This window comes from Rhinatrema bivittatum, chromosome 18, assembly GCF_901001135.1.
Source record: "Rhinatrema bivittatum chromosome 18, aRhiBiv1.1, whole genome shotgun sequence".
Taxonomy (NCBI): Eukaryota; Metazoa; Chordata; class Amphibia; order Gymnophiona; family Rhinatrematidae; genus Rhinatrema; species Rhinatrema bivittatum.
The window spans coordinates 4,359,592-4,385,490 of NC_042632.1; the positions used below are offsets into that span (position 1 = coordinate 4,359,592).

A 25,899-nucleotide genomic window follows, 5' to 3' on the forward strand; every position below is an offset into this window, starting at 1 on the left:
TATGGTCGGCCAGTAGGCCGCAAAGGCCAAACTAGACTGTAATTGACGGGAAACGAGTAAAAACTTACCGGAGTACCGCGGACTGAGAAAAGTTAGAGGAGGGATCCCTGTGGGGCAATTTAACTTTTAGTAATTCCGTGAGGAAAATTCCTGTCAGAAATCTCTTCAGAGCTCCTTTACTGCGAGGCTACTGCTGTGCAGAAAAAAGAAGACTGAAGGGGACCCCTGCTGGCTGCAGGGTTAGTGCCATGCTGGGCATGCCCAGTAGGGGCCAAAGTTCTGGAAACTTTGACAGAAGTTTTCCGTGATTGGGCTCCATCCTGATGTCACCCATATGTGAGGACTACCATCCTGCTTGTCCTGTGAGAAAGCTAAAATCAATTTTCAGAGTTCCTGTCACCTAAACAGCTCATCTGAAAACACATGATCTGTCTTGAAACAATACTTATAACTATGCAAAATGGAAAACTAATCTATTATAGCAGATATCTACAAGTTACGGGCTATATTATTGAGGGAAACACTGAACCAAAAGAGTAAGATAAGATTAATGGATTATTCAGGTCTCCTGGAACATCCCAGAAAACACTTATGCAACCTGCCCCTGTTCTAGGGTTCAAAATGGAATTTGCCTTCCTGATAGCAAATAAATTACTGTGTGTATAGTTTGTGGACAGCTCAACAGTAATTGCCATGAATTTACTACCTGATCGAATATTTGCCAACAAAACTTTTAACACCAAAAATCAAGTGAACAGAATACAAACATCTATACAAGAAAGTGGGACATCATGGCAACAAAAAAAGATAAGTGCATGTTTTTCAAATATTTCAAAAGGTCATACATTTCCAGAAGTAGCTGACAGCGGCGTCTGTGAGTTGGTCCATTGATATGCTGGTTCCACTCCTGAAACAAGAGTTACATTTATATCAGTTTAAGCAAAAGTGTTGCTACAGAACACCAATTTGGTTGGAATTTAGGTCTGTGCTGTTTGTATGCTAGCCAATAACTTATGAGATTATTCCATGAAAGTATGCAACACATTAAGCACAGAAGTCAAGCCCAGTAACTTCTTCCTCCCACCTTAAAGAGCAGTAAAATGGTTATCCTGAGGCAAAGTTTGTGATTCGAAACATGGGGTCATCTCAGGAGTTGTGTATGACCATTGGAATCAATGGACTGTTCCAGTAAGAGAAAGTTTAAAGATTTTCTCGAAGTTTTATTAGTGTGTGGGATCAAATGAAACAAGCACTAAAAAAAAAAATTTACAAATATGAACTTTTTGACCATATAATAATGGAGGGCTAATTGCAGTAACAACGTAATAGCAACTTTATGATTGTCTGTCATATTCTTCTCTCAGGTTTTTGCTAAAAAGTGTTTTGGGTGGATTTTTTGTATGTGTCAAATTCATTTGCCACATGGAAAAATGTTAGAGGGCAGAGGGGGCATTTCCATTTATTCAACTGTTTATGCACCTTAGGAATTTTACTAAATGAAAACCAAAATTTCACCTGCCATTCCCATAAATAAATGCATCTTCATTTGCAGCAGTAGCAGTACACCTGCTTTAGTCAGCTTAAGGCTAGAACAGTGTTTTAGAAAGTCCAAGACAGACAGGACATTAATAGTCACCAAGTAATTTCATTACAGGTGCATCAACATACTTAAATTTTATAAACAGGGTCAATACCTGATGAAACTGGCAAAAAAATCCAACCTTCCTGTATCCAAAATATACCTGGACTGAGAAACATTCTACTAGGTTCTTACCTGAAAAATGCTTTGCAGTTATTAATGTGAGAACACTCAAGGGAAGATGAAACTTAGCCAGCACATCACAGGTCAATCATGTGATGTTCAGTCCCAGCACATTCAACTGTCAACCAGTAAAATACTGGATATATTCACAAAGAGGCATCAGCAAATTGACGCCTGAACTACCCTGTGCTTTATGAAAAATTAGAATATCATGAGCAAAACAGTTATCAATTTCAGAAAGTTCTCAATCGTTCCTGCTTGATTTTACTTTTTCATAGATATGACACCTTACACTTTCCTTCCCCCACTCAAAACTATTTGCATTGAAATAGAAAACAGAAAAAGGGACCATTTCATATATCCAGTCTGCCAATTGTCAGATTTTATTGATCTGTTTTTTTTTCCTGTGCTGCCATTAAGGAGCTTTAGTGTCTCCCACTGAATTCTGACAGTTCAGGCACCAAAAGTGCTTTGCAAGTGTTCATACCCTTGTACATTTTCCACATTCTATTGTCTAAAAATTAGACACCAAAATGCAATAAAGTAGGAATTCCATTGATCCATACAACAATCAACTTTCATCAAGAAAGAACAGTTATAGAAATATTCCAAAAGTAATTAATAAAACAAAGGCTTGATTGTTAAGCCTTAACAATCAAGCCTTTACTAAATACTTGGAAGCCACTTTTGCAGTAGTAAGTCATGAGTCATCTGGGACAGGGCTCCCAAACTTTTTAAAATAAGGTAGGAAGCAGACTGTTCATTAACAGCAGGAGAAACAAATCTACAACATTGCAATCCAGAGAAAAAAATGAGACTGAAGGGGCCACAGTGTGGATGCATGGTAGTTTAGCATATTGCATATGACCAGTAGGATATGTTCAGTTTCAAGAAACTTTGAAATCAGATTTCTACACCAGACTCCATCTGATATAACCCATATGTGAGGAATGCCATTCTGCTTGTCCTTGAAAAACGATTTCCATGCTAGTTATATTTAAGGTGACAAGCGTCTGGGCTCCAAAAAGGGAGGTCTCAAGTCCTAGGACTATACTGAGACTGTATGAAAGTGCAGGTGGTTTCCTGGGTGTGCGCTAAGTCCTTCATGAAATGAGTTGGAGGATATGAAGATATTGGTATTCCTTCATTATATTAAATGCTTATTACTCTAAAATGAACTTGACTGAATTAGTCTTCAGGCTAGATTCACACATGTGATGTAACTCTGATAGAGGACAAGAGAAGGATTTTTCACCCTAGTCCAGTGAACCTCTTCCACTTGAAAGTGTAAGTAGTTCTAGTTGAAAATTTCCTCGATACAAATAACACCTAACAGGTCGATACAGTAAGGCCGCGGTAGAAACAGTGCCGCAGTGTCAGGCGCACCCTTCCTCCCCGCACGCACAGTTCTCTTCACTTAGTCCCCGATACTCTTCTAATTGCATGCAAATGCATGCCGCGGCTTTAAAGCGTTAGGGAAGGGTTATGCCCGCGTAACCCATTTTACTGTATAGGCGCTTAATACAGCGCCTATACAGTAACCTGGCTGCGCTGGTACCTGTCATTTCAAATGTCATTTCAAATGACATTTGAAATGACAGGCACCAGGAAGTGTAAAAAAAAAACCAAAAATATGTAAAAACCTGAGTGTTAAAAAAATTTTTTTTTAAATACCTGTCACTTTCATGCGGTCATCCAGGCAGCGGCGTGGGTCCAGGCGGCCGGCGGGCGACGGCGGGAGCCGGGTGTTCGATCGAGGCCGCGGGCGGGTAGGCGCGTGTTCGATTGGGTGGGCGCGTGTTCAAACGAGGCCGGGTCGCACAGGCGCGCATTAATTCAGGCGGAGGGAGCCGGGTGGTCATGCATTCATCCAGGCAGAGGGAACCGTGGGCCGTTTTCGCCACCGGTTCCCTCTGCCTGGATGAATGGCCGTGCGAAATCGGGAGGAAGGGAGAAGGGACTGCCGTAGCAGGCCCGAGCCTTGCTACTTTTTCGTTTTTTGTTGCTTCGGGAGGAGGGGACCGGACGGGCTGCAGGAGACCGGACTGGGGCTACACCGGAGACCGGACGGGCTGGACCGGAGACCGGACGGGACCAGGGCGGGTAAGCAATGTTTTTTACACTACACTACACTAACTCCTACTAGGGGGAGGCGGTAAACTAACACGTTAAGGCCGCGGCAAAACAGCGGGTTACTGAGGAGATAGTATCAGCGCCCGTTACAGTATCGGAGGGGAATAGCTAATTCCTTCATTATACAGCTTTTTCGTTCATTTACATGCTGGGTGCGGAAAGGGTTATGAGTCTATTTTAGGAAGCGCTAAGGACGCGTGAAACTGGAGACTGTATCGCTGGATCGCCTTACTCGTCTGTATTGTGCGCTCCCAGCACGTTACAGACGGGCAATCTTTAACTGCACGTTACTGTATCGACCTGAAAGTGCCCGAACAGCAGGAAGTAATCAGGCTCCAAGAGCTTCTGTCAGAGCTAAGGACGCTATGCTTGGGTGAAGGAAATTGCTGTGATTGATGTACACTGGAAGAACCTTCAGAAAAAGGATTAATTTAGTCTTACATGTTAATTTCCTTTCTTGAATCCTGCTACATCAGTCTAGATGCGTGGATTTATACCAGCCATCTTACCAGCTTTTCACAGACCTCACTGGTATAAGGAGTGTAAAGCACAGGCATTTGCTAGTATCCTTGTACCAAAGCAAAAAACAGGAACCACTCCAACAAACCCCTTTTTAGAATTCCAAACAGAATGGGGGAGAAAACAAAAAAAAATCACTAACTCCAGGGCCAATCAATATAATCTGGGGGCTTATATAGGCAACCCCAACTTTAACCACAAGTCACCCAATATTTAAATAGATTGTACACAAAATCTTTTATTTTTGTTTTCTTTTGGTCTTCTCTTTTTGTGGTACCTCCAAGTACACAGTGCTCCGATGGCAACAAAGAAGTGTTGAGTTTGAATTTTACTCTCTCTCAGGCCAATACAGAACGGTGCGCTCAGCCAAGTGCACCGTTAGCCCCAGTTTGGACATGTGTTTTTGACGCGCTATTACCCCTTATACAGTAAAGGGTAATAGCGCGTGGAAAACGCGCTGCCAACCCCCCCAAAACTAATAGCGCTCATCACATGCAATATAGAAAGCAAAATGTACGGCCAAGCCACACATTTTACTCTCAGAAATTAACTCCTGCCAAAGGCAGAAGTTAATTTCAGACCGCACCAGGATAATATCATAGCGATATTCAGTCAGAGGCCCCAAAAATAAAAAAAAAATAAAAATATTCTATAAAAAAATTCTGCCCGCGGCCCGGAAAACGGACGCTCAATTTTGCCGGCGTCCGTGTTCCGAACCTGTGGCTGTCAGCAGGTTCGACAACCTACGCTGGTAAAATTAAGCGTCAGCTGTCAGACGCCGCTTCCGCCAATAAGAAGGTGCTAGGGATGTGCTAGTGTTCCCTAGCATCTCCTTATTAGCACAGGCCCTAATTTAAATACTGAATTGCGCACCCAGGAGAGGTGCCTGGGTGCACGTTGGGAGTGGGTGCTCGCCTAAGAGCGCCGACTCTCCCGTGCAGTTTACTGTATGGGCCTGTCTGTTAGGAGACTTTCTTACAAAGACTGCTCTGGTGGGGACCTTTGATACATATAAAACTTAAATGAAAAGTTAAGAGTTCGAGGTTCAGGCACAGTTTTTTTGTTTTTTTTTTAATAGGAATTAATAAAAGTTGGACTTATGAGGAAAAGCAGTCTGACTTATATACACTGTACTTGGAGGTCCCACAAAAAGGGAAAAGAAAAGAACAAAGTAAAAAAATTGTGTGCAATTTAAATATTACCGGGTGACTTGTGGTTGTTGGAGTTGGGAGTAAAGAAAGCCAGAAAGGAGACAATCTACAGATTCTCTCTATTAAAAAAACCCTATATGCGATTGCATTTTCAAACTAAGTTAAGCCAACAGACTGATCTGGATTCAGAGTTGAGCAGTGAGGAAGAGATGGTAGATGAAACTGTATCCAGACTTCATGACAGAGGGCTGAGAGGTCCTTAATTATTTACCACCACTCATTCAAGAAGCCTGGATTCTGCTCCCACTGGACAGGTTTAGAGTGGACTGCTTGTGACATTTTAGGCAGACAACTGTCTAGGTTTAGCCAGAAGTGGTTGCTGTCATTGGGCCGGAAGATGTGGTAGGCAGTATTGCTGAAAAGGCCAGAATGGGTGTGTCAAAAGTACAGAAAGAACATTTCAAAGAGGGTAGTTTGGGGTCTGTTAAGATCAATTGGACAGCCACATTCTTAGTTTTTCTCCAAACAAGGCTATTCCCTAGACAAGGGGGATGTCCACCAACTTCTCACGTACATAGTTCTCAGATGCTACTGGCTCTAAGCCACACCATAAGTCAAGCTCCAATTGAGGCAGAAGGGATACAGGAAACAAATTGATGGATTCAGACAGATATACATTCTTCCACATTCAATGGTTAGAGGTTATAACTTCTGCCTTCTGTGGGTTGTAGAAAAGGCTTGAACTTTTTAATACAGTTATACAGATATTGCACCATATGAAATTGAATGTAAATTTGAACAGTAAGCATGGACCTCTGAAATACTTTTGGAAATTATCTATTGTCCTTTCCTGAAGGTTAAGCTGAATGAATCCTGGTCTTTTGCAGATTCAACAACTACAGATTGATGAGGCAAGTGGACAACTATAAACCCCAGTGATTTGTTTCCCCCAACACACTATACTTTAGATCTAGCTTCTAGGTGTAGGAATGCCAGAAACAGGCATTTCCTACAGTCTCATTTATATGGAATGGAAGAACCACTCGCTCAAACCTAGGGTATTTTTATCTTTTGGGCACATTTACACCAAGCATTGCACCAATTTTTTCCTGAAAGTGGGTTAGATGTTATGTCTAAAGAATCTTCTTCTGAACTTAAAGACATGGGCTCGAGGACCCAGGATCCCAATCAGGGAAGTGAATCAGAGGTTCTCCATGTTTGCCTTAGAGAAGAAATATCCGGGTCTATCATCTGACAGATTTACTCCACTACAAAGTGTGATGAAGAACTTTAGGTGAAACTAGCACTTTGCTCTGTGGGACTGCTGTGGCAATACTGAAGAGGATGGATAATTCCTATCTAGTCAAAGAACTTCTCACCATATCTGGTCAAGTCAATGTGTTTTCTGACCTGGTATGAGAGGTGGAATATCCTCTGAGACAAGAATGGGTTCTTGTTCTTCAATAAGAAGTCTACTGGAGGTGAGAGGTATTATGGGACATACCAAGTCCAGAGTCTCCAATTGGAAATCCTCTGCCAGTAATCTGGAAGGAGAGAGAGCTCTTGTAATCGGAGGGGGCAGAGGCAACAAGTCTTCCTTTGCATCTGTTCTACAGCAACCAGCTACAGCTCTGTAGACAATGCAGCACGCTGACTCTGGTCTGGGCAGGGGCGGATTGGGCTTTCCCCTGGAAAGTGGGGGGGGGGGGGGGGGGGAAGACCTGAACTGATTAGAAAATAAGAACAGATAAAAGTAAAAAAAGAAAATATTTTCAGATTTTAGTAATTGAAATATGCCATCTTTGGGTATATGCATTTCTTATTTTGTGTTTTGCTCTTTAGCCTTCCACTGTTCAGAGTCTGGTTTCTCAGGCTATTTCAGTTTTGTTTGCATGTTTCTAGTTCTAATTTGTAGTCCCTTATTTTTGTATTAGGTAAGGGTTAGTGTGTTCTGTGTGTGACTCAGGTGCAGTACACTGCTGCTAGCGTGTAGTTTCACTCTGGCTTGTTCTGTTATCCCAGGAGGTGGTGCATTAATGTTCTAAGGCTTGGTGTAGTATTTGCATCGCTTCTTTTTCATAAGGTTCTGTTATTTGCATTCTAAGAGTCAGTTCTGTTATAAAGTATAGCTGTGTTTAAAAAAGGACTGGATAAGTTCTTGGAGGAGAAGTCCATTACCTGCTATTAAGTTCACTTAGAGAATAGCCACTACCATTAGCAATGGTAACATGGAATAGACTTAGTTTTTGGGTACTTGCCAGGTTCTTATGGCCTGATTGGCCACTGTTGGAAACAGGATGCTGGGCTTGATGGACCCTTGGTCTGACCCTGTATGGCATTTCCTTTCTTATGTTCTTAAAGTATGGCAAGGTTCTAGGCACCTTCTTTTGCAGGGATTTATGTTATTTCACAAAATGTTTAGCAGTGGAGGGGTGTCTTATGAGGTGACCCCAGAATTTGAGTACAGCTTTTTTCTTCATGTTGAGTTGTTTGGTTTACTATATTGTAATGGTAATTCCGTTTATTCATGGCTTTGAGGGTCAAGCCCACACCCAGCACATATTACAAGAATGTCATTCCATAGGAGTTCCAAGTATCTTTTTGCAGGATTTTCTGCTTGGCATCAGAGCAGTGCATGTAAATATAATATGCATGTTGTGATATTTTGCCTCAGAAGACTACTTTTGAATGGTTTTTCATGTAACATCTGTTATAAATGCATAATTGAATTGTGTGCAATTCAATTTAAGGTACCCTAAGCAAACCTAATGCCCCCCCCCAAACGGAACCCATGTTCAAGGGAAGGGTAACAGGTTTTAAAAATATAGATTGGTCAGCCCTTTCAGATGGCTGCCTGAATCTTCAGCTCCACGTGGCAGCAATATAAAAGTGGTTTAATAAATAGCAGAGGACCCTCCTGGCGATTAAGACTTAAAATATATGGGGCAGATAATGGCGACACGTCGGCGAACTGTGGACCTGGCCGGCTTCTCTACCCCAGTAGCGCCACGCATACCACAACGGCCACCACAGAAGGAGATGAGGGAAGCGTGCCAGAAAATCACGAGACTGCCGGGGTTGCATTGGAGGGGAGGCAGGCCCAACGAGAAAATAATTCCAAGCCTGGTTTAAGAACATAAAAATAGACATAATAGCTGCTATTAAAACGGAGATACAAGAAGTGATTGGGGACCTGCGCCAAGAGGTGGAAGAACTGGGAGATTGAGTTCAGGAACTGGAGCAGGCCACCGATGACCAGGCCTCCACAATGATGCAGCAATCAAAGGTAGTACAACTTCTAAAGCAAACTAAAGATCTGTTCTCCAAATTAGAAGATTTAAAGAATAGAAATAGCAAATGTTGCTTACCTGTAACAGGTGTTCTCACAGGACAGCAGGATGTTAGTCCTCACATATGGATGACATCAGGACAGAGCCCAATCACGGAAAACTTCTGTCAAAGTTTCCAGAACTTTGACTGGCCCCTACTGGGCATGCCCAGCATGGCACTAACCCTGCAGCCAGCAGGGGTCCCCCTTCAGTCTTATTTTATAGCTACAGGCAGTGCCGAAAAATTAACACAAAACGTTACAAACCCAACACTGCGGGGCGGCGGGCGAGATACGCGAGGACTAACATCCTGCTGTCCTTGAGAACACCTGTTACAGGTAAGAAACATTTGCTTTCTCACAGGACAAGCAGGATGGTAGTCCTCACACATGGGTGAGTACCGAGCTGAGGATGTCCGAACAGCACCAAATGTACCCAAAGGCATGCAACCGGCACAACAACTGGGGTGGAATTTGGTAGAGGGCAACTGGGCACGCGGAAGGGTGTTGGTACGTCATGTTGGAAATAGATTACGCAGGACAGATTGGCCGAAGATGAAATCCTGTCTTCCAGCTTTGTCCAAGCAATAGTGGGCTGCGAAAGTGTGGAGTGAGCTCCAGGTGGCAGCCCTGCAAATGTCAGGAAGCGGCACCGATCTTAGGTGTGCTACTGAAGTCGCCATGGCCCTCACAGAGTGTGCTTTAACACGGTCTTGAAAAGGAATGCCTGCTTGCTGATAGCAAAAAGATATGCAGTCCACCAACCAGGAGGAGAGAGTCTGCTTACCCACAGGTTGCCCTAATTTGTTGGGATGGAAAGAGACGAATAGCTGAGTCCTCTTCCTGTGGGCAACTGTACGGTCTAGGTAGAATGCTAGAGCCCGTTTACAGTCAAGGGTATGCAGAGCCTGTTCCCCTGGATTGGAATGGGGCTTGGGAAAGAAGGTAGGTAGTATAATGGATTGATTAATGTGAAACTCCGAAACTACCTTAGGCAAAAACTTAGGGTGAGTGCGGAGTACCGCCCGGTCCTGCAGGAGTTTAGTGTAAGGCGGATAGGTAACTAGGGCCTGTAACTCACTAACCCTGCGAGCTGAAGTGATAGCTAAAAGGAAAATCACTTTCCATGTGAGATATTTTAGGTCACAGGAGTGAAGAGGCTCAAATGGAGGTTTCATGAGCCGACCAAGAACCAGATTAAGGTCCCAAGAAGGGGCTGGAGGACGTAAAGGTGGTTTGATATGGAGCAAGTCTTTAAGAAAACGTGTTACGGGGGGTTGTACCAATATAGGGACATCTGACACCTTTATGGAAGGCGGCTACCGCACTGACATGCATTCTGATTGAAGAGGTCTTTAGACCTGATTCCGATAAATGCCAGAGATAGTCCAAAAATCTCGGGATTGGACAGGAAAAGGGATCAAGGGACTGAACACCACCATGATGTATATCTTTTCCATTTATAGGAATAAGACTTTGTGGAAGGCTTCCGTGAAGCAATGAGGACACGAGAAACCGAATCTGAAAGGTTAAGTGGCTGAAGGATTAATCTTTCAACATCCATGCTGTCAGGGACAAGGCCTGAAGACTGGGATGGCGCAGACATCCGCCGTTCTGAGTTATCAGAAGCGGGTCCTTTCCCAAGGGAATGTGCCTGCGGATGGAGAGATCCTGGAGTATTGGAAACCACACTTGGTGTGGCCAGTGAGGTGCTATCAGGATCATGGTTCCCTTGTCCTGACGGAGCTTCACGAGAGTCTTTGAGAGAAGAGGAAGTGGAGGGAATGCATAAAGCAGACCGGCTGTCCACGAGAGGGAGAATGCATCTCTGGGCTGAGATCACTCGCTCTGAATGAGGGAGCAGTAATTGTCTACTTTGTGGTTCTGAGGGGACGCAAATAGGTCTATTTGGGGATAACCCCATTGATGGAAGAGAGGTCGCTACCGAGGGATTGAGCGACCACTCGTGCGGTTGGAAGACACGATTCAGTTTGTCTGCCAAGACATTGTCCACTCCCGGCAAGTAGGTGGCCCTGAGGTACATCGCGTGGGAGAGCGCTTCCACCCAAATCTGAGCAGCCTCCTGACAGAAGGAAGGAGCCTGTGCCTCCCTGTTTATGTACCACAGGATGACGTGATTTGAGAGGTAATCCTGAAAAGCTCAGAGCATATCGCATTGCTCGAAGCTCCAGGAAATTTATCTGGTGTTTGGCTTTCTCTGGAGACCAAGATCCTTGTGTCTGTAGATCGTTCACATGAGCTCCCCAGCCGAGGTTGGATGCATCTGTGGTGAGAATGAGTTGAGGATCTGGTAGATGAAAAGGCAGTCCCTGGAGGAGATTGTTCTGATCTTTCCACCAGGCGAGAGATAGACTGAGTGCGTCGGTGATGTGGACAATGGTTGACAGAGGCTGAGTCGCTTGAATCCATTGTGACCTCAGAGTCCAATGCATGACTCTCATGGCTAGGCCTGCCATTGGTGTGAGATGGACTGAGGACGCCATGTGTCCGAGAAGGACAAGGAATTGCCGAGCCGTTGCTGTATACTGAGACTGCAACTGGTGAGCGAGAGACACGAGGGTTTGCACTCGTTGAGGTAGAAAGGCTTTTGCCTGTAAGGTGTCCAAGTCTGCCCCAATGAAGGACAAGGTTTGAGATGGGACTAAAGAGGATTTCTCGTAATTGACGAGAAATCCTAGAGAGATTAGAGCGTGTAGGGTCAAATTCAGGGACGATCGAGCGGCTTGCTAGGTTGGGGCCCTGATTAACCAGTCGTCTAAATAGGGGTAGACGTGAACACCTTCTTTCCTGAGAAAGGCTGCGACAACTACGAGACATTTGGTAAAGACTCGTGGTGCCGATGCTAGGCCGAATGGAAGCACCCGGTATTGATAGTGCCTTGGGCCTACTAAAAACCGAAGGTACTTGCGATGAGCTGGAGCTATTGCAATGTGGGTGTATGCGTCCTGGAGGTCCAGAGAGCAGAGCCAGTCTCCTCTTTGTAGAAGAGGTAGAAGCGAGCCCAAGGTTACCATTTTGAACTTTTCCCACTGGAGGTACTTGTTGAGAGCACGTAGGTCCAGAATTGGACGAAGCCCCCCGGATTTTTTGGGGATCAAAAAGTACCAGGAATAGAACCCTAGGTCTTGTTGCAAGAGAGGAACGGGTTCTATTGCTCTTAACTGGAGAAGGAGGGAAACCTCCTGCTCCAGAAGGATAGAGTGGTCGGTTACTCTCCAAGTTTGTAGAGGTGAGGAGTCTGGTGGAAGAGCAAGAAAATTCAGATGGTAACCCTGAGCAATGATTGCCAGCACCCATTGGTTGGTTGTGATTGCTTGCCACATTCCATGAAAGTGGCATAAACGACCTCCCACTGGTATGCCTGGCAGAGGGATCAGGCTGCTGCTCTCCAAGTGAAAGTCAAAAACCTGAAGCAGGCCCTGGCTGGGGAGCTGCTTGTAGCTTTTGCTTCCGGGGCTGGCGAGGCTGAGATTTGTGATAAGGCCTCGTAACTCGGGCTCTTGTTGGTGGGGGATAGTACTTCCTTGGATGGAAGAATGACTTCTTAGAATCCTTCTTGAAGGGCTGTCTAGAAGGGAAGTCAGAAGGTATCGATGAGAGCTCTTTGAGGGTCTCATGATGGTCCTTTAACTCAGCCACTATTTGCTGAATCTGTTCACTGACTAGATTATCTCCAATACAGGGCAGGTCAGAGCGCCTTGTCTTGTACTTCTGGGCAAAGGTCAGAAGACTTGAGCCAGGCCCAGCGTCTTGCCGAAATGGCAGTTGCAGACACTAGTGGAGGTGTCAAAGATATCGTAAGCTGTTCTTATCTTATGCTTTCCTGCCTCAAAGCCCTTGTTGACAAGGGTTTGAAGATGTTCTTGGAATTGGTCAGGCAGGGTTTCAGAGAAGCCCTGTATTTGCTTGAAAATGACCCTGTTGTATTGGGTCATGTACAGCTGGTAAGAAGCAATTCTGGAGATGAGCATGGCCCCTTGGAACACTCGTCGACCAATATTGTCTAGGAACTTGTGTTCCTTGACAGGAGGGGTAGAGTGTGGCTTCGTCCTTTTTGCTTTCTTTTGAGCCGATTCTACCACAACTGAGTGGTGGTCAAGCTGAGATTTTTGAAAGCCCGGGGCTGACTGTACTAGATAAGTAGTGTCAGCTTTTCTGTGTACTGGAGCAATGGATCCAGGATTTTCCCAGTTCTTTTTGAGGAGGTCAAGAACAACTTGATGAATGGGAATAGAAGTGATCACTTTAGGGGCATCCAGGAATTGGAGAAGCTCCATCATCTGGTGCCTATCATCTTGCTTTGTCTGAAGCTGAAAAGGGACCAGCTCAGACATTTCCTTCACAAAATTAATGAGAGAGGTCCTCTGGAGGAGAATGCTTTCTACTTTCAGTAGGAGAAGGAGGTGAAGGTAAAATCATCGGTGTCTGAGGAAGTATCACCCCAGGTGTCATAAGGATCAGCAGGCTGACCTGTAGGACGAGAAGGGGGTTGGATACCCGAAGGGCCTGGCTGAGGCTCCAAGAAAATCGAAGGAATCGCCGGGGGCACCGCGAACACCCTGGGGGCATTGGTGCCGGCATCGAAGGAGCCGTTTTGCGTATCGCCCCGATGAATGAATCGGTGGCGAGGGACGACATGGCATCGATGGCTGAGGCAATACCCCCGAGGGAGGAATGTAGAACGGTGTTTCTCCTCCCGATGAAGCAGTCATCTGGGAGCGCACCTGAACCATCGGAGACCTGGGAATCACCGGTGGAAGGGCAGTCATGAGCGCCTCCATCTGGGATAGCAGCGGTGCCAGCGCTGCTGGAATCTGGTCGGTGACTGGTTCCACTCTCTGTGCCGAGGAACCTGGAGTCGTTGCATCGCCTTGTCGATGGCCTCCTGGACCAACCGGTCCAGTTCTTCCCGGAGACCTGGGGCAATCAGCTCCGGCTCTGTGACGGAAGAGGGAGGCTGAGGCACAGTCGGAGGGACCACCTTTACAGGCGAATTGCGACTCCCAAACCCCGATCGGGTGAGGGTGGCCTCGATGTCCCGGTCGGAGTGGTCGGTGCCGCTCCTGGACGGGGCTTCTTTGACGGTGGCGAGGTCGATGATTTTGCTCCCTCGACGGTCAGAGTCTTACGATGCCGATGGTGATGTTTCTCCCTATGAGCCCTCAATCTTGAGGGGGAGAAAAGGGAGTCGATGGCCGTGAAGACGTCGATGGCGGGCGGTCACCGGACGGTTGTCGATGGTGGTGCGACTTAGATGGTGCCGGTTCCGATGACGTCGATGCGATGGACGGCGTCGGGGTGTGAGCACAGAAGAGGAATCCCATCTTCTCCATTCTGGCCTTGCGACCTTTTGGTGTCATAAGGGCACATTTGGTGCAAGTCAGGACATCATGCTCACGACCTAAACATTACAGAGACTCCATGAGGGTCTGAGACATGGTACGAGTATAGTCCGGGCACCGACGAAAACCAGACCCCATGGCCATAGAAAAATCGAGCCGTGGTACGGTCGACGGCCAGTAGGCCGCGAGGGCCAAACTCGACGGTAATCAACGAAACAGTGAAAAACTTACCGGAGAAAAGTTACCTGAGAAAAGTTAGAGGAGGGACCCCTGTGGGGCGAACTAATATTAAGTCCGTAAGGAAAATTCCTGTCAGGAATCTCTTCAGAGCTCCTAAACCGCGAGGCTACTGCTGAGCGGAAAAAAAGACTGAAGGGGGACCCCTGCTGGCTGCGGGGTTAGTGCCATGCTGGGCATTACCAGTAGGGGACAGTCAAAGTTCTGAAAACTGAGAAGTTTTCCGTGATTAGGCTCCGTCCTGATGTCACCCATATGTGACGACTACCATCCTGCTTGTTCTGTGAGAACACGGTGGATAGAGCCCACCGTTCATTAGGGAGGCCCAGTAATAAACCTACAGATATAATTGCATGCCTGCACAGCTACCCGGTGAAGGAGGCAATAATGCAAAAAGCTAGAACACTGGGAAATATTTCTTGGAAAGGTGCAAAAATACAAGTGTATAATGATTTGAGCTATAACCTTACAGCGGCGTAAAGCCATGAAATGTATTACAGATTCGCTGCAGGCCAAAAACAGATTCAAATGGCTCTATCCATTTGGACTGTTTCAACATAAGTAGCCATTCTTGTACTGCGAGATCTACTGAATCAGTGGAAAAGTTCCTCAGGCTAAAAGGCATTGAAGTCAAACTAAATAAGGATTTGGGGCAATCAACTTCACATAAAGCAGCAACTCAATGGCAGCGGGCAGAAAAGGCAGTAAAAGGCTGAGAAGAAACTCAGGAAGCAACTCTTTAGAAATGGGTGTCAACACCCGAGATAAGCAGGGGACTTTTTATTGTGTCTGATTGAAGAATCCTGGATATAAGGCTGATTGGCCTGCTGGGACATTTATAGTTCCTTATGATCTAAAGAGGGCTGTTGCTTTCAAAGACATTTATTTATTTATTTTTGGTTTTTTATATACCAATCTTCTTGCATTGGATGCAAATCAAACATTCTAGTGCACTGGTTAGATCTGTGTGTGTTTCAGGAGACACTCCAATTATGATTTAACTGGGGCTTGTGGTGGGGGGGGGGTCACTGATTTACCACTTTATTTGAATAGTTTCTATAAGGCTGAGCAGGGAGACATCATTCCTCCTAGACAGGGTGAGGCTGGAAACCTCACTAATGATTGTGATTTGGGGAGGGGGGCCAAAAGGGAAATGGTAAGTGGAAAATGGAATCTTGTTTATGCACTATTTGGCATTCACTTGGCTGTAGGCTGACTATAATGGTATAGGATATATCTTATAATATATATTACCAATGGCTGAGAACTCTAGTATCTCTCAATCTACTTCATAAGCAACAAATACTATTTGAAGAAGCTCAAGCACTTCGAGCTTCCATATTCTTTATACTTAGGAAAGATGTACATTACTTCAGGATAAGAATTATCCACAGATTTTTTTAGCTTCGAATTCTGAGGAAAAGAAAAAAAGGAGGGGTAGGTATTGTGCTCCGTAAAGACCTTAGAGCTGACGTTATAGCTGTAAGAAGGCTAAGAGGGAATTATTTAGCACTGGTGGTTCAACTGGATACTGTACTATTGACGCTACTTAATATTTATGCTCCCAATGTTAACCAGGGTGAACTCTTTGTACAACTTGAACAATCACTAAGCGATTTTATACAGGGGCAGGTACTGCTGGGTGGGGATTTTAATTTGACCTTGAATCCTAATGTGGATCATAGCAATCCGGCAAGGAATGGTTTAAAAATACATAGGTTATGCTTAAAGGCTCTCATGAACACCTGGGGCCTGCAAGGTATCTGGCGCTTTAAGAACCCAAAGATAGATTTCACTTTTTATTCCAGGGTACATGGGTCTTATTTCGGCATTGATATGTGGGGTTAGGTAGCAAGCTATGGATCCAGAGTTGCGAGTGCAAGTATAGGTTCAGTTACATGGACAGACCATGCTCCCATAGTGGGATTTTTTTGCCTCTAATTGGAGAAACAGGAGATAAAATGCTGTAGATTGAAACTCTGCTCTCCGATAAGCAAGTAAGTGAGGCTATTAAGGAATATTTTTGAATAAATGATAATGGTCAAGTGTCACCCAGTACAGTATGGGATTGCTTTAAAGCAGTCGTTTGTGGGAAGCTGATATGTAGAGCAGTAGCACACAAAACAATCACAGCAGGCACGTTTGGAGTTGATGAGAGGTATCTGCCAATTGGAGCATATGGATGATATAAAAACTCTCCAGGAGTTAAACAGAAAAAGGAATCAGCTCCAAGCCCTCCTTTACAGAGATATTGTCAATTGGATAGATCGAAGCAAATTTACTTTGCAGAGGGAACAGGCCAGGTAAACTGCTGGCACGCCAATTGGAGAGAGATTTCCCAGAGCCATGTTCTAAAGATTAAAGATGTTAAAGGGACACGTGATGGATAATGCTTATATAAGGGACAGATTTGTCCAGTCTTAAGGAACTTTACACCAACAATCAACCTCTATCACACTGATTTTGATAACAGACAGGGATTTCATTGCCAGCTTTAACTGAAGAATAATCGCTGGCACTAGATGGGTTGGTGTCTCAAGGGAGATATTAAATGCCATATCTTCGCTTAAACCTAAAGCCCCTGGGCTGGAAGGATTCTCTGGACTTATTTTTTAATAAGAAATATAGTCATCTGCTTATACCTTATTTGCAGAGGGTATATAATGCATTATTTAAACACACTATCTTACCACCCTCAATGGACTTGGCAGGAATTACAGTGTTCCCTAAACCTAGCAAGGATAAATCTGTGGCTCCTTATAGGCCTATAGCTTTATTGAACCTGGATTTAAAAATATTGGCTAGCAGATTGAAAGAGTATTACCCTCACTAGTACACAGCAATCAATCTGGATTTATACCAGGCAGATAAGCCAGGATGACATCTGCAAAATTGTTAATCTAATGTGGAAAGCCCAACCTCAGTACTATAATGCAGCCCTAATGAAAGCAATATATGATTGGTCTTCACGATCCCACCAAAAACAATAGATAAACGTTGAGCAAGCGGAAGTTCAGGAAGAGTCCCTATATACTAGACTTGGGGGGCATTAGCCCAGTTCTCAATCCCTTCAATGGTTTGACCTTAACTTTGGAAAAGGAGACCTGTTCGGACGGGGTATGAATTTTTATCTCCACTGTTTCCACTGGGTCTATATAAAGGGAGGTATTTGATTACCAATTTGGGAAATATATTCAAAACATGGGCTCAAAGAGGAATCTGATGATGTGGGCAACAAAAGAATTTAAAGATGCTTTCCTTCTCTGATATACAATTGAAATATAATCTCCCTGACACTGAATACTTTCATTATCTCCAAGTACAACACTGTCTTACTGATGGGTCATTAAGTCATCAAGTGGTTAGAGAGCTGACAGTTTGAAGAAATGTGCTTTATTCACACTCAGGCCGATAGAGTACAGTGCGCTCCGGAGCACACTGTTAACCTGCCCTTGGACTCGCGTTTTCCCTTACCCCTTTATTCAGTAAGGGGCAGAAAACGCGTGTCCAACCCGTGGCACCTAATAGCACCATCAACATGCAAATGCATGTTGATGGCCCTATTAGGTATGCCTGCGCAATACAGAAAGTAAAATGTGCAGCCAAGCCGCACATTTTACTTTAAGAAATTAGTGCCTACCCAAAGGTAGGCGCTAGTTTCTGCCGGCACCGGCGATATTAAGTCGGAGGTCCCGAAGAGTAAAAAAAAAAGTTAAAAAAAAAAATTTTTTTAATGGGCCGGCAGCTGTCTGGCCGAAAACCGGATGCTCAATTTTGCCGGCCTCCGGTTTCCGAGCCCATGGCTGTCAGTGGGCTCGAGAAACCAACGCCCGCAAAATTGAGCGTCGGCTGTCAAAACCTGCTGACAGCCACCGCTCCAGTCAAAAGGAGGAGCTAGGGTCACGCTAGGGTCCCTAGCGCCTCCTTTTGCCCGTTTCTACCGCACCACCTAATTTAAGTACAGAATCGCGCGCACAGGCGAGTGGCGTGTGCGCGCGCTGGAGAGCAGGAGTTAGTCCGCTCTCCTGCGGACTTTATTGAGTCGGCCCGACTGCTACTAAAGTTCTCATCTCTAAGATTTATAATTGGCTGGGGTCAACTAATGATCTCCTAGTCCACAACAGAGGAATTGGGAGAGACTAGGTGTATACTTGGGCTGAGCAACAATGGATCCACTGCTATATGAACATAACTAAAAGTTCTATTTCAGCTAACATTATTGAAACCAATTATAAGCTGGTGTAGCGCTGGTAACTTTCGCCAGCTAAACTAAGATCTATCCATCTCATGACAGTAACTGCTGGAGACAATGTAATCTGGAGGGAATGTTTTTTCATGTGTGATGTCATGTCCTAGGGTTGCACTCATTTGGAGGTGGATTCAAGAGGTGCTCTCCCAGGGGTCAAACTTAAAAATCCCCTTTATCCCCAAACTATCTCCTTTCTGCTTGTCTGCAATTATGGCCACCTGCTGGGAGAATGTTAATAAGCCATATACTATGTGTGGCTAGGCAAGAAGTTGAAGCCTACTGGCAGGAAGAAGCACCCACCTACCAAAAATGCATTTCTGAAAAGGATCTGGTCAATGCATTATTGGTTTTATGTAACGGCTATACAGAAAGTTGCTGTTACTTTCCACACTCAGATTTGGGAACCTTTTTTACGTTGGTATCAAAAATTATAAGGATCCTAAGCAATGAAAAGATGTGAACTTAGGGTTATACTATGAAAGCTCTAATCTTTAGCACTAAGGATTGCTTTGTATATCATAATTAAGGCTATGATGAATCAGCCAACTTAAGGAAACAGACTAAGATTGATAATTTTATACAGCCATAGTGTGACTAGAAAAAGATGGGGGGGAGGATTATGTGAGTGAACTTCTCTGTTTGGCATGTTGGTTGTTTGTTTATGTTCATTGAACAGTGATGCTTTGCTATATCATGTTTATATGTATGCCTATATTGTCAATGAGACGACAGCACAGTAATTGTTTGCACAGGGCAGCAAAAAAGCTAGCACTGGCCTTGGAGGCCACAGCAGAGCCCATCCTGCAACAGCCGAAAGATACATATGCACTTTCCCTGCAGCACAAGGGCATCAGATACCCCCATAGGCTGATTTTTTTCTACAATCTGCCCCTAGCTCTGGGGCTCACTGCATCGGGGTGGTGGCACTGCAGAAGATTTGAGCTTCAATAGCATTGAATGCTGAGGAGAATGCATTGAGGGGGCTTCTTTCAATTAAGTCTATGAAGTCAGTGCTGTGCAAGAATGTGTGTTGCATGGACATTGTTTGCCTCAACAGGAAACAAACACCATATATAGTTTTTGTTGGGTTTTTTTTTTTTTAAATAGCACTGAAAGTTAGGAATGTGCATTAGTTGGTCTATCAATTTTGTGCACCTACCTTTCATTCCTCAGAAACAAATGGTAGACCTGACTGACAAACTGAAAGAGTAGTAAATCACCTGGACCGGATGGTACATAACCCAGAGTTCTGAAGGAACTAAAAAATGAAATTTCAGACTTATTAGTAAAAATTTGTAGCCTGTCATTAAAATCATCCATTGTACCTGAAGACTGGAGGATAGCAAATGTAACCCCAATATTTAAAAAGGGCTCCAGGGGCGATCCGGGAAACTACAGACCGGTTAGCCTGACTTCAGTGCCAGGAAAAAGAGTGGAAAGTGTTCTAAATATCAAAATCACAGAACATATAGAAAGGCATGGTTTAATGGAACAAAGTCAGCATGGCTTTACCCAAGGCAAGTCTTGCCTCACAAATCTGCTTCACTTTTTTGAAGGAGTTAAACATGTGGATAAAGGTGAACCGGGTAGATGTAGTGTACTTGGATTTTCAGAAGGCGTTTGACAAAGCTCCTCATGAGAGGCTTCTAGGAAAAGTAAAAAAGTCATGGATAGGTGGCGATGTCCTTTCGTGATTACAAACTGGCTAAAAGACAGGAAACAGTAGGATTAAATGGACAATTTTCTCAGTGGAAGGGAGTGGGCAGTGGAGTGCCTCAGGGATCTGTATTAGGACCCTTAATTTTTAATATATTTATAAATGATCTGGAAAGAAATACGAGTGAGGTAATCAAATTTGCAGACGACACAAAATTGTTCAGAGTAGTTAAATCACAAGCAGAATGTGATAAATTGCAGGAAGACCTTGTGAGGCTGGAAAATTGGGCATCAAAATGGCAGATGAAATTTAATGTGGATAAGTGCAAGGTGATGCATATAGGGAAAAATAACCCATTCTATAGTTACACAATGTTAGGCTCCATATTAGGTGCTACTACCCAAGAAAGATCTAGGCGTCATAGTGGATAACACATTGAAATAGTCGGTTCAGTGTGCTGCGGCAGTCAAAAAAGCAAACAGAATGTTGGGAATTATTAGAAAGGGAATGGTGAATAAAATGGAAATTGTCATAATGCCTCTGTATCGCTCCATGGTGAGACCGCACCTTGAATACAGTGTACAATTCTGGTCACATCTCAAAAAAGATAATTGTGATGGAGAAGATACAGAGAAGGACTAACATAAGAACATGCCATACTGGGTCAGACCAAGGGTCCATCAAGCCCAGCATCCGTTTCCAACAGTGGCCAATCCAGACTATAAGAAACTGGCAAGTACCTAAAAACTAAGTCTATTCTATGTTAGCCACTGCTATTTCTAGCAACGGTATTTACTAAGTCAGCTTAATAGCAGGTAATGGACTTCTCCTCCAAGAACTTATCCAATCCTTTTTTAAACACAGCAACTGCACTAACCACATCCTCTGGCAACAAATTCCAGAGTTTAATTGTGCAATTAAAAAATTTTCCAATTAGTTTTAAATGTGCCACATGCTAACTTCATGGAGGGCCCCCTAGTCTTTCTATTATCCGAAAGAGTAAATAACCGATCCACATCTACCCATTCTAGACCCCTCATGATTTCCCCTAAGCCATCTCCAAGCTGAAAAGTTCTAACCTCTTTAGTCTTTCCTCATAGGGGAGCTGTTCCATTCCCCTTATTTTGGAGAAGGTACAGAGAAGGGCTACCAAAATAAGGCGAATGGAACAGCTCCCCTATAAGGAAAGACTAAAGAGGCTAAGACTTTTCAGCTTGGAGAAGAGACGGCTGAGGGGGAATATGATGGAGGTGTTTAAAATCATGAAAGGTCTAGAACGGGTAGATGTGAATCTGTTAATCTTTCGGATAATAGAAAGACTAGGGGGCACTCCATGAAGTTAGCATGGGGCACATTTAAAACTAATCTGAGAAAGTTTTTTTTTACTCCACGCACAATTAAACTCTGGAATTTGTTGCCAGAGGATGTGGTTAGTGCAGTTAGTATAGCTGTGTTTAAAAAAGGATTGAATAACTTCTTGGAGGAGAAGTTGACTTAGAAAATAGCCACTGCTATTACTAGCAATGGTAACATGGAATAGACTTAGTTTTTGGGTACTTGCCAGGTTCTTATGGCCTGGATTGGCCACTGTTGGAAACAGAATGCTGGGCTTGATTGACCCTTGGTCTGACTTAGTATGGCATGTTATGTTCTTAACTTTTGTACATCCCTACTGAAAAGATCTGTTGTGGGTCCCACAGAGGCAGCAAGGCAAACAAAAAGGTTGAAACTGGAAATAGGTGATAAGATTGGTAATTAGGCAGAAAAGAAATTATAAACAAAGTATGTTTTAAAGATTTTAGTTGAACTATCTGGAGAGCGCACACCTGTTCTTGGACAAAAATGACAAGGTTCACAAAGCAATGCCATCGTGAGAACTCCTGCACATGCTCAATAGAGGTAAAACCTCTACCAGCTAGGAGAGGGGAGAAGTCCATTTAGTGCTACCAGATGACATCACCCATGTCATGTGACCCAGCTTTGCTTATTTTCTGTCAGACGTGGACTTTGCTACTTCAGGCATATCAGCAGCTAAGTTCCAAGTGTTGCACACCATTTAAAAATAGAAATGTGACTAAGAAAGAGACCATGCAACCTATCTAGTTTGCTCATCCACACCAACTACTCAGCTCTACAATCCCTACCAACTCTTGCAATTTTCCTATGTTTATCCCATATTGGAGAAATTACTTACCTAAATTTCATTTTCCTTAGTGTAGACAGATGGACTCAGGACCAATGGGTATAGTGTACTCCTGATAGCAGTTGGAGACTGATCAGATTTCAATCTGACGTCAGCCCCTAGTACATATACCCCCCCTGCAGGAAGTGCAGCTCTTCAGTATTCTCCTCAAAAAGCATTGTTGATATATGTGTGACTGACTAATTTGATTAAGTTGAATAACTTCAAAACCTTGATTAACTTGGATCTGGTTGAATTGGCTATAGCTGGAGACCGCCAGTGCCCTCAACCGGAAAGCGTTGACACCTGGTAGGATGGGTGTCCAAAGTGAAGGAAAGCATGGCTTACCCTTGTATTTGAAATTCCACAAGTAACAGCAGCCAAGGGTGGGATGCTGAGTCCATCTGTCTACATTAAGGAAAACTAAATTATCAGGTAAGTAATTTCTCCATTTCCTAACGTGTAGCAGATGGACTCAGGACCAATGGGATGTATAAAAGCTACTCCCGAACCGGGTGGGAGACTGCCTGTGACCCACTTAGTACCGCCCTTGCAAATGCCGTGTCCTCCCGAGTCTGAACATCCAGGCGGTAGAATCTGGATAAGGTGTGGATAGTGGACCATGTCACCGCCCTGCAAATCTCAGCAGGTGACAGCATTCTGGTTTCTGCCCAGGACACTGCCTGGGCTCTAGTAGAATGGACCTTGATCTGTAGAGGCGGTGGTTTGCCTGCTTCTACGTAGGCTGCCTTGACTTCCTTGATCCAGTGGGCTATGGTTGCCCGCGAGGGCCGCTTCCCCTTGTCTCTTCCCGCTGTGGATGACGAATAGGTGGTCCGTTTTTCGTACGAGTTCCGACATTTCCAGAAATCTGGAAAGGAGTCTACCGATGTTGAGGTGGCGAAGACTACGAACTTCTTCCGAATTAGACTCATCTGGCGATGGCAGCGAGATGGTTTGGTTAAGGTGGAAGTGAGACCTCTTTGGGAAGGAACGAATGGACCGTGCGTAGCTAGATGGTTCCCAGGGTGAGCCTGAGGAACGGTTCACAGCAGGACAATGCTTGTAGTTCTGAAATGCGGCGGGCTGAACAAACTGCCAGCAGGAATGCTGTCTTTAACATTAACAGGCGGAGGGACAGACCTCTGAGGGGTCTGAACGAGGTTCCTGCTAGAAAATCCAGGACCAGGTTGAGATTCCAAAGAGGTACCGGCCACTTTAGTGGTGGGCGGATGTGTTTGACTCCTTTCAGGAAGCGTGAAACGTCTAGGTGAGAAGCTATGCTGTCGCCCTCACTCTTGGGGTCGTAGCATGACAATGCGGCCACCTGTACCTTGGAGCCGAGGGACAGACCCTTCTGTAGCCCATTCTGCAAGAGTTCCAGTATCACGGGAACTTTGAGCGTGGTATGATGTCATGGTCTTCGCACCAGGCTTTGAATACTCTCCAAATCCTTATGTACATTAGAGATGTGGAGAACTTGCGTGCTCTGAGTAGGGTGTCGATTACAGCCCCCGAGTAGCCGCTCTCTCAATGGCCAGGCCGTAAGAGAATCTGAGTCCTCATGGAGGATCGGTCGGTGAAGGTCTCTGTGTGGAGGCAGTGGCAGGGGGTTCCCTGCCAGTAGTCTTCTCATGTCTGCGTACCACGGTCTTCTTGGCCAGTCCAGGGCCACCAAAAGTACTAGGCCCCTGTGTAGCTGTATCTTGTAAATGATTGTGCCCAATAGGGGCCACGGCGGGAAGGCGTGGCCATTGGTCCCCTGGGACAGAGGTTCCCGCCTGCGGCTGAAGTACCTGGGTAGTTCGGCGTTGGATAGGTTTGCCAGAACGTCCAAGTTTGGAATGCTGCAGTCGACAGCTTCCATTCTCCTGGGTCTAGACTTTCTCTGCTGAGGTAGTCTGCCATGATGTTGTCTTTCCCGATGTGGACGGCCGAGATCCTGGAGATTTACTTCCACCCACGACATTAGGGGGTCTATTTCCAGAGACACCTGTTGGCTTCTGCTTCTCCCCTGGCGGTTGATGTAGGCCACTGTTGTGGCATTGTCAGACATTACTCTGACCGCTTTGTCTCTGAGTCTGAACAAACTGTAGGCAGGCTAGTCTGACTGCCCGCGCTTCTAGACGGTTGATGTTCCATCCCAACTCCTCTGCGTTCCACTGCCCTTCAGCGGTTAGCTCCTCGCAGTGTGCTCCCCATCCTAGTAGGCTGGCATCTGTGGTGAGCAGGGTCCAGGTTGGTGAAGATAGTCTTGTTCCCTGGCTCAGGAGGCTGGCCTGCAGCCACCATCGTAGCTGGGTCTGGACTCTGCCCGGGAGTGGTAGACGTACGGCGTAGTTCTGAGACAGTGGATTCCATCTCGATAGAAGCGAGCGCTGTAGGGGTCTCATGTGAGCTTGTGCCCATAGCACTACTTCCAGTGTGGATGCCATCAGTCCGAGGACTTGCAGGTAATTCCATGCTGTGGGGCGGGGTTCGCTCAGCAGGATTTGTAACTGGTTCTTCAGTTTTGATCTCCTCGTGGGAGTCAGGCTGACCTTTTCTTTGGTGTTGAATTGGACTCCTAGGTATTCTAGAGACTGAGGGCTGCAGACAACTCTTATTTATTTTATTTAAATTCTTTTAATATACTGATGCTCAAGACCAGGTCCTATTGTACCGGTTTACAAACTCTTGTGTTGACCACCCATCCTAGGCTCTCCAGTAGTTTTGACACTGTTGGTTGCTTGGTGGTTTTCCTCTGGGGATTTCGCCCTGATCAGCCAATCGTCTAGGTATGGGTGTACGAGGATTCCTTCCTTCCTCAGTGTTGCCACAACCACCACTATAATCTTCGTGAACGTCCAGGGTGATGTGGCTAACCCGAAGGGTAGTGCCTGGAACTGGTAGTGACTGTCCAGGATTTTGAAGCATAGCAAGCACTGATGTTCCTGATGAATTGGGATGTGTAGGTAGGCCTCTGAAAGATCCAGGGATGTGAGAAACTCTCCCGGTTGTATCACCCTTATTACTGAGTGTAGGGTTTCCATGTGGAAGCGGGGAAACCTCAGGTGGCGGTTGATAGACTTAAGGCCCATCCTGGACCTTAACATCCTCTTTCTTGGGGACGATAAAATAGATGGAATAATGCCCAGTATTTATTTCTTGTGGAGACACTGGGGTTATGGCCTCGAGGGCCAGTAGTCTGGTCAGTGTAGTTTCCACTGCCACCCTCTTGGAGAGGTCGTGGCAGGGGGATTCCACGAACTTGTCCGGAGGGGTTCGTAGGAAATCAAGGTAGTACCCCTCTCGAATAATGGCTAGGACCCACTTGTC

General features: G+C 45.1%; 1 protein-coding gene across 1 annotated transcript in view; it reads right to left on the bottom strand.

The window, feature by feature from the left end:
• The window catches only part of MATR3 (matrin 3), a 368,635-nt gene that overhangs the window by 272,149 nt on the left and 70,587 nt on the right, over nt 1-25,899 (bottom strand). Inside the window, exon 4 of the mRNA XM_029583949.1 lies at nt 846-907. Coding sequence (XP_029439809.1) covers nt 846-907 — 62 coding nt within the window. The remainder of the gene's footprint in view (nt 1-845; nt 908-25,899) is intronic.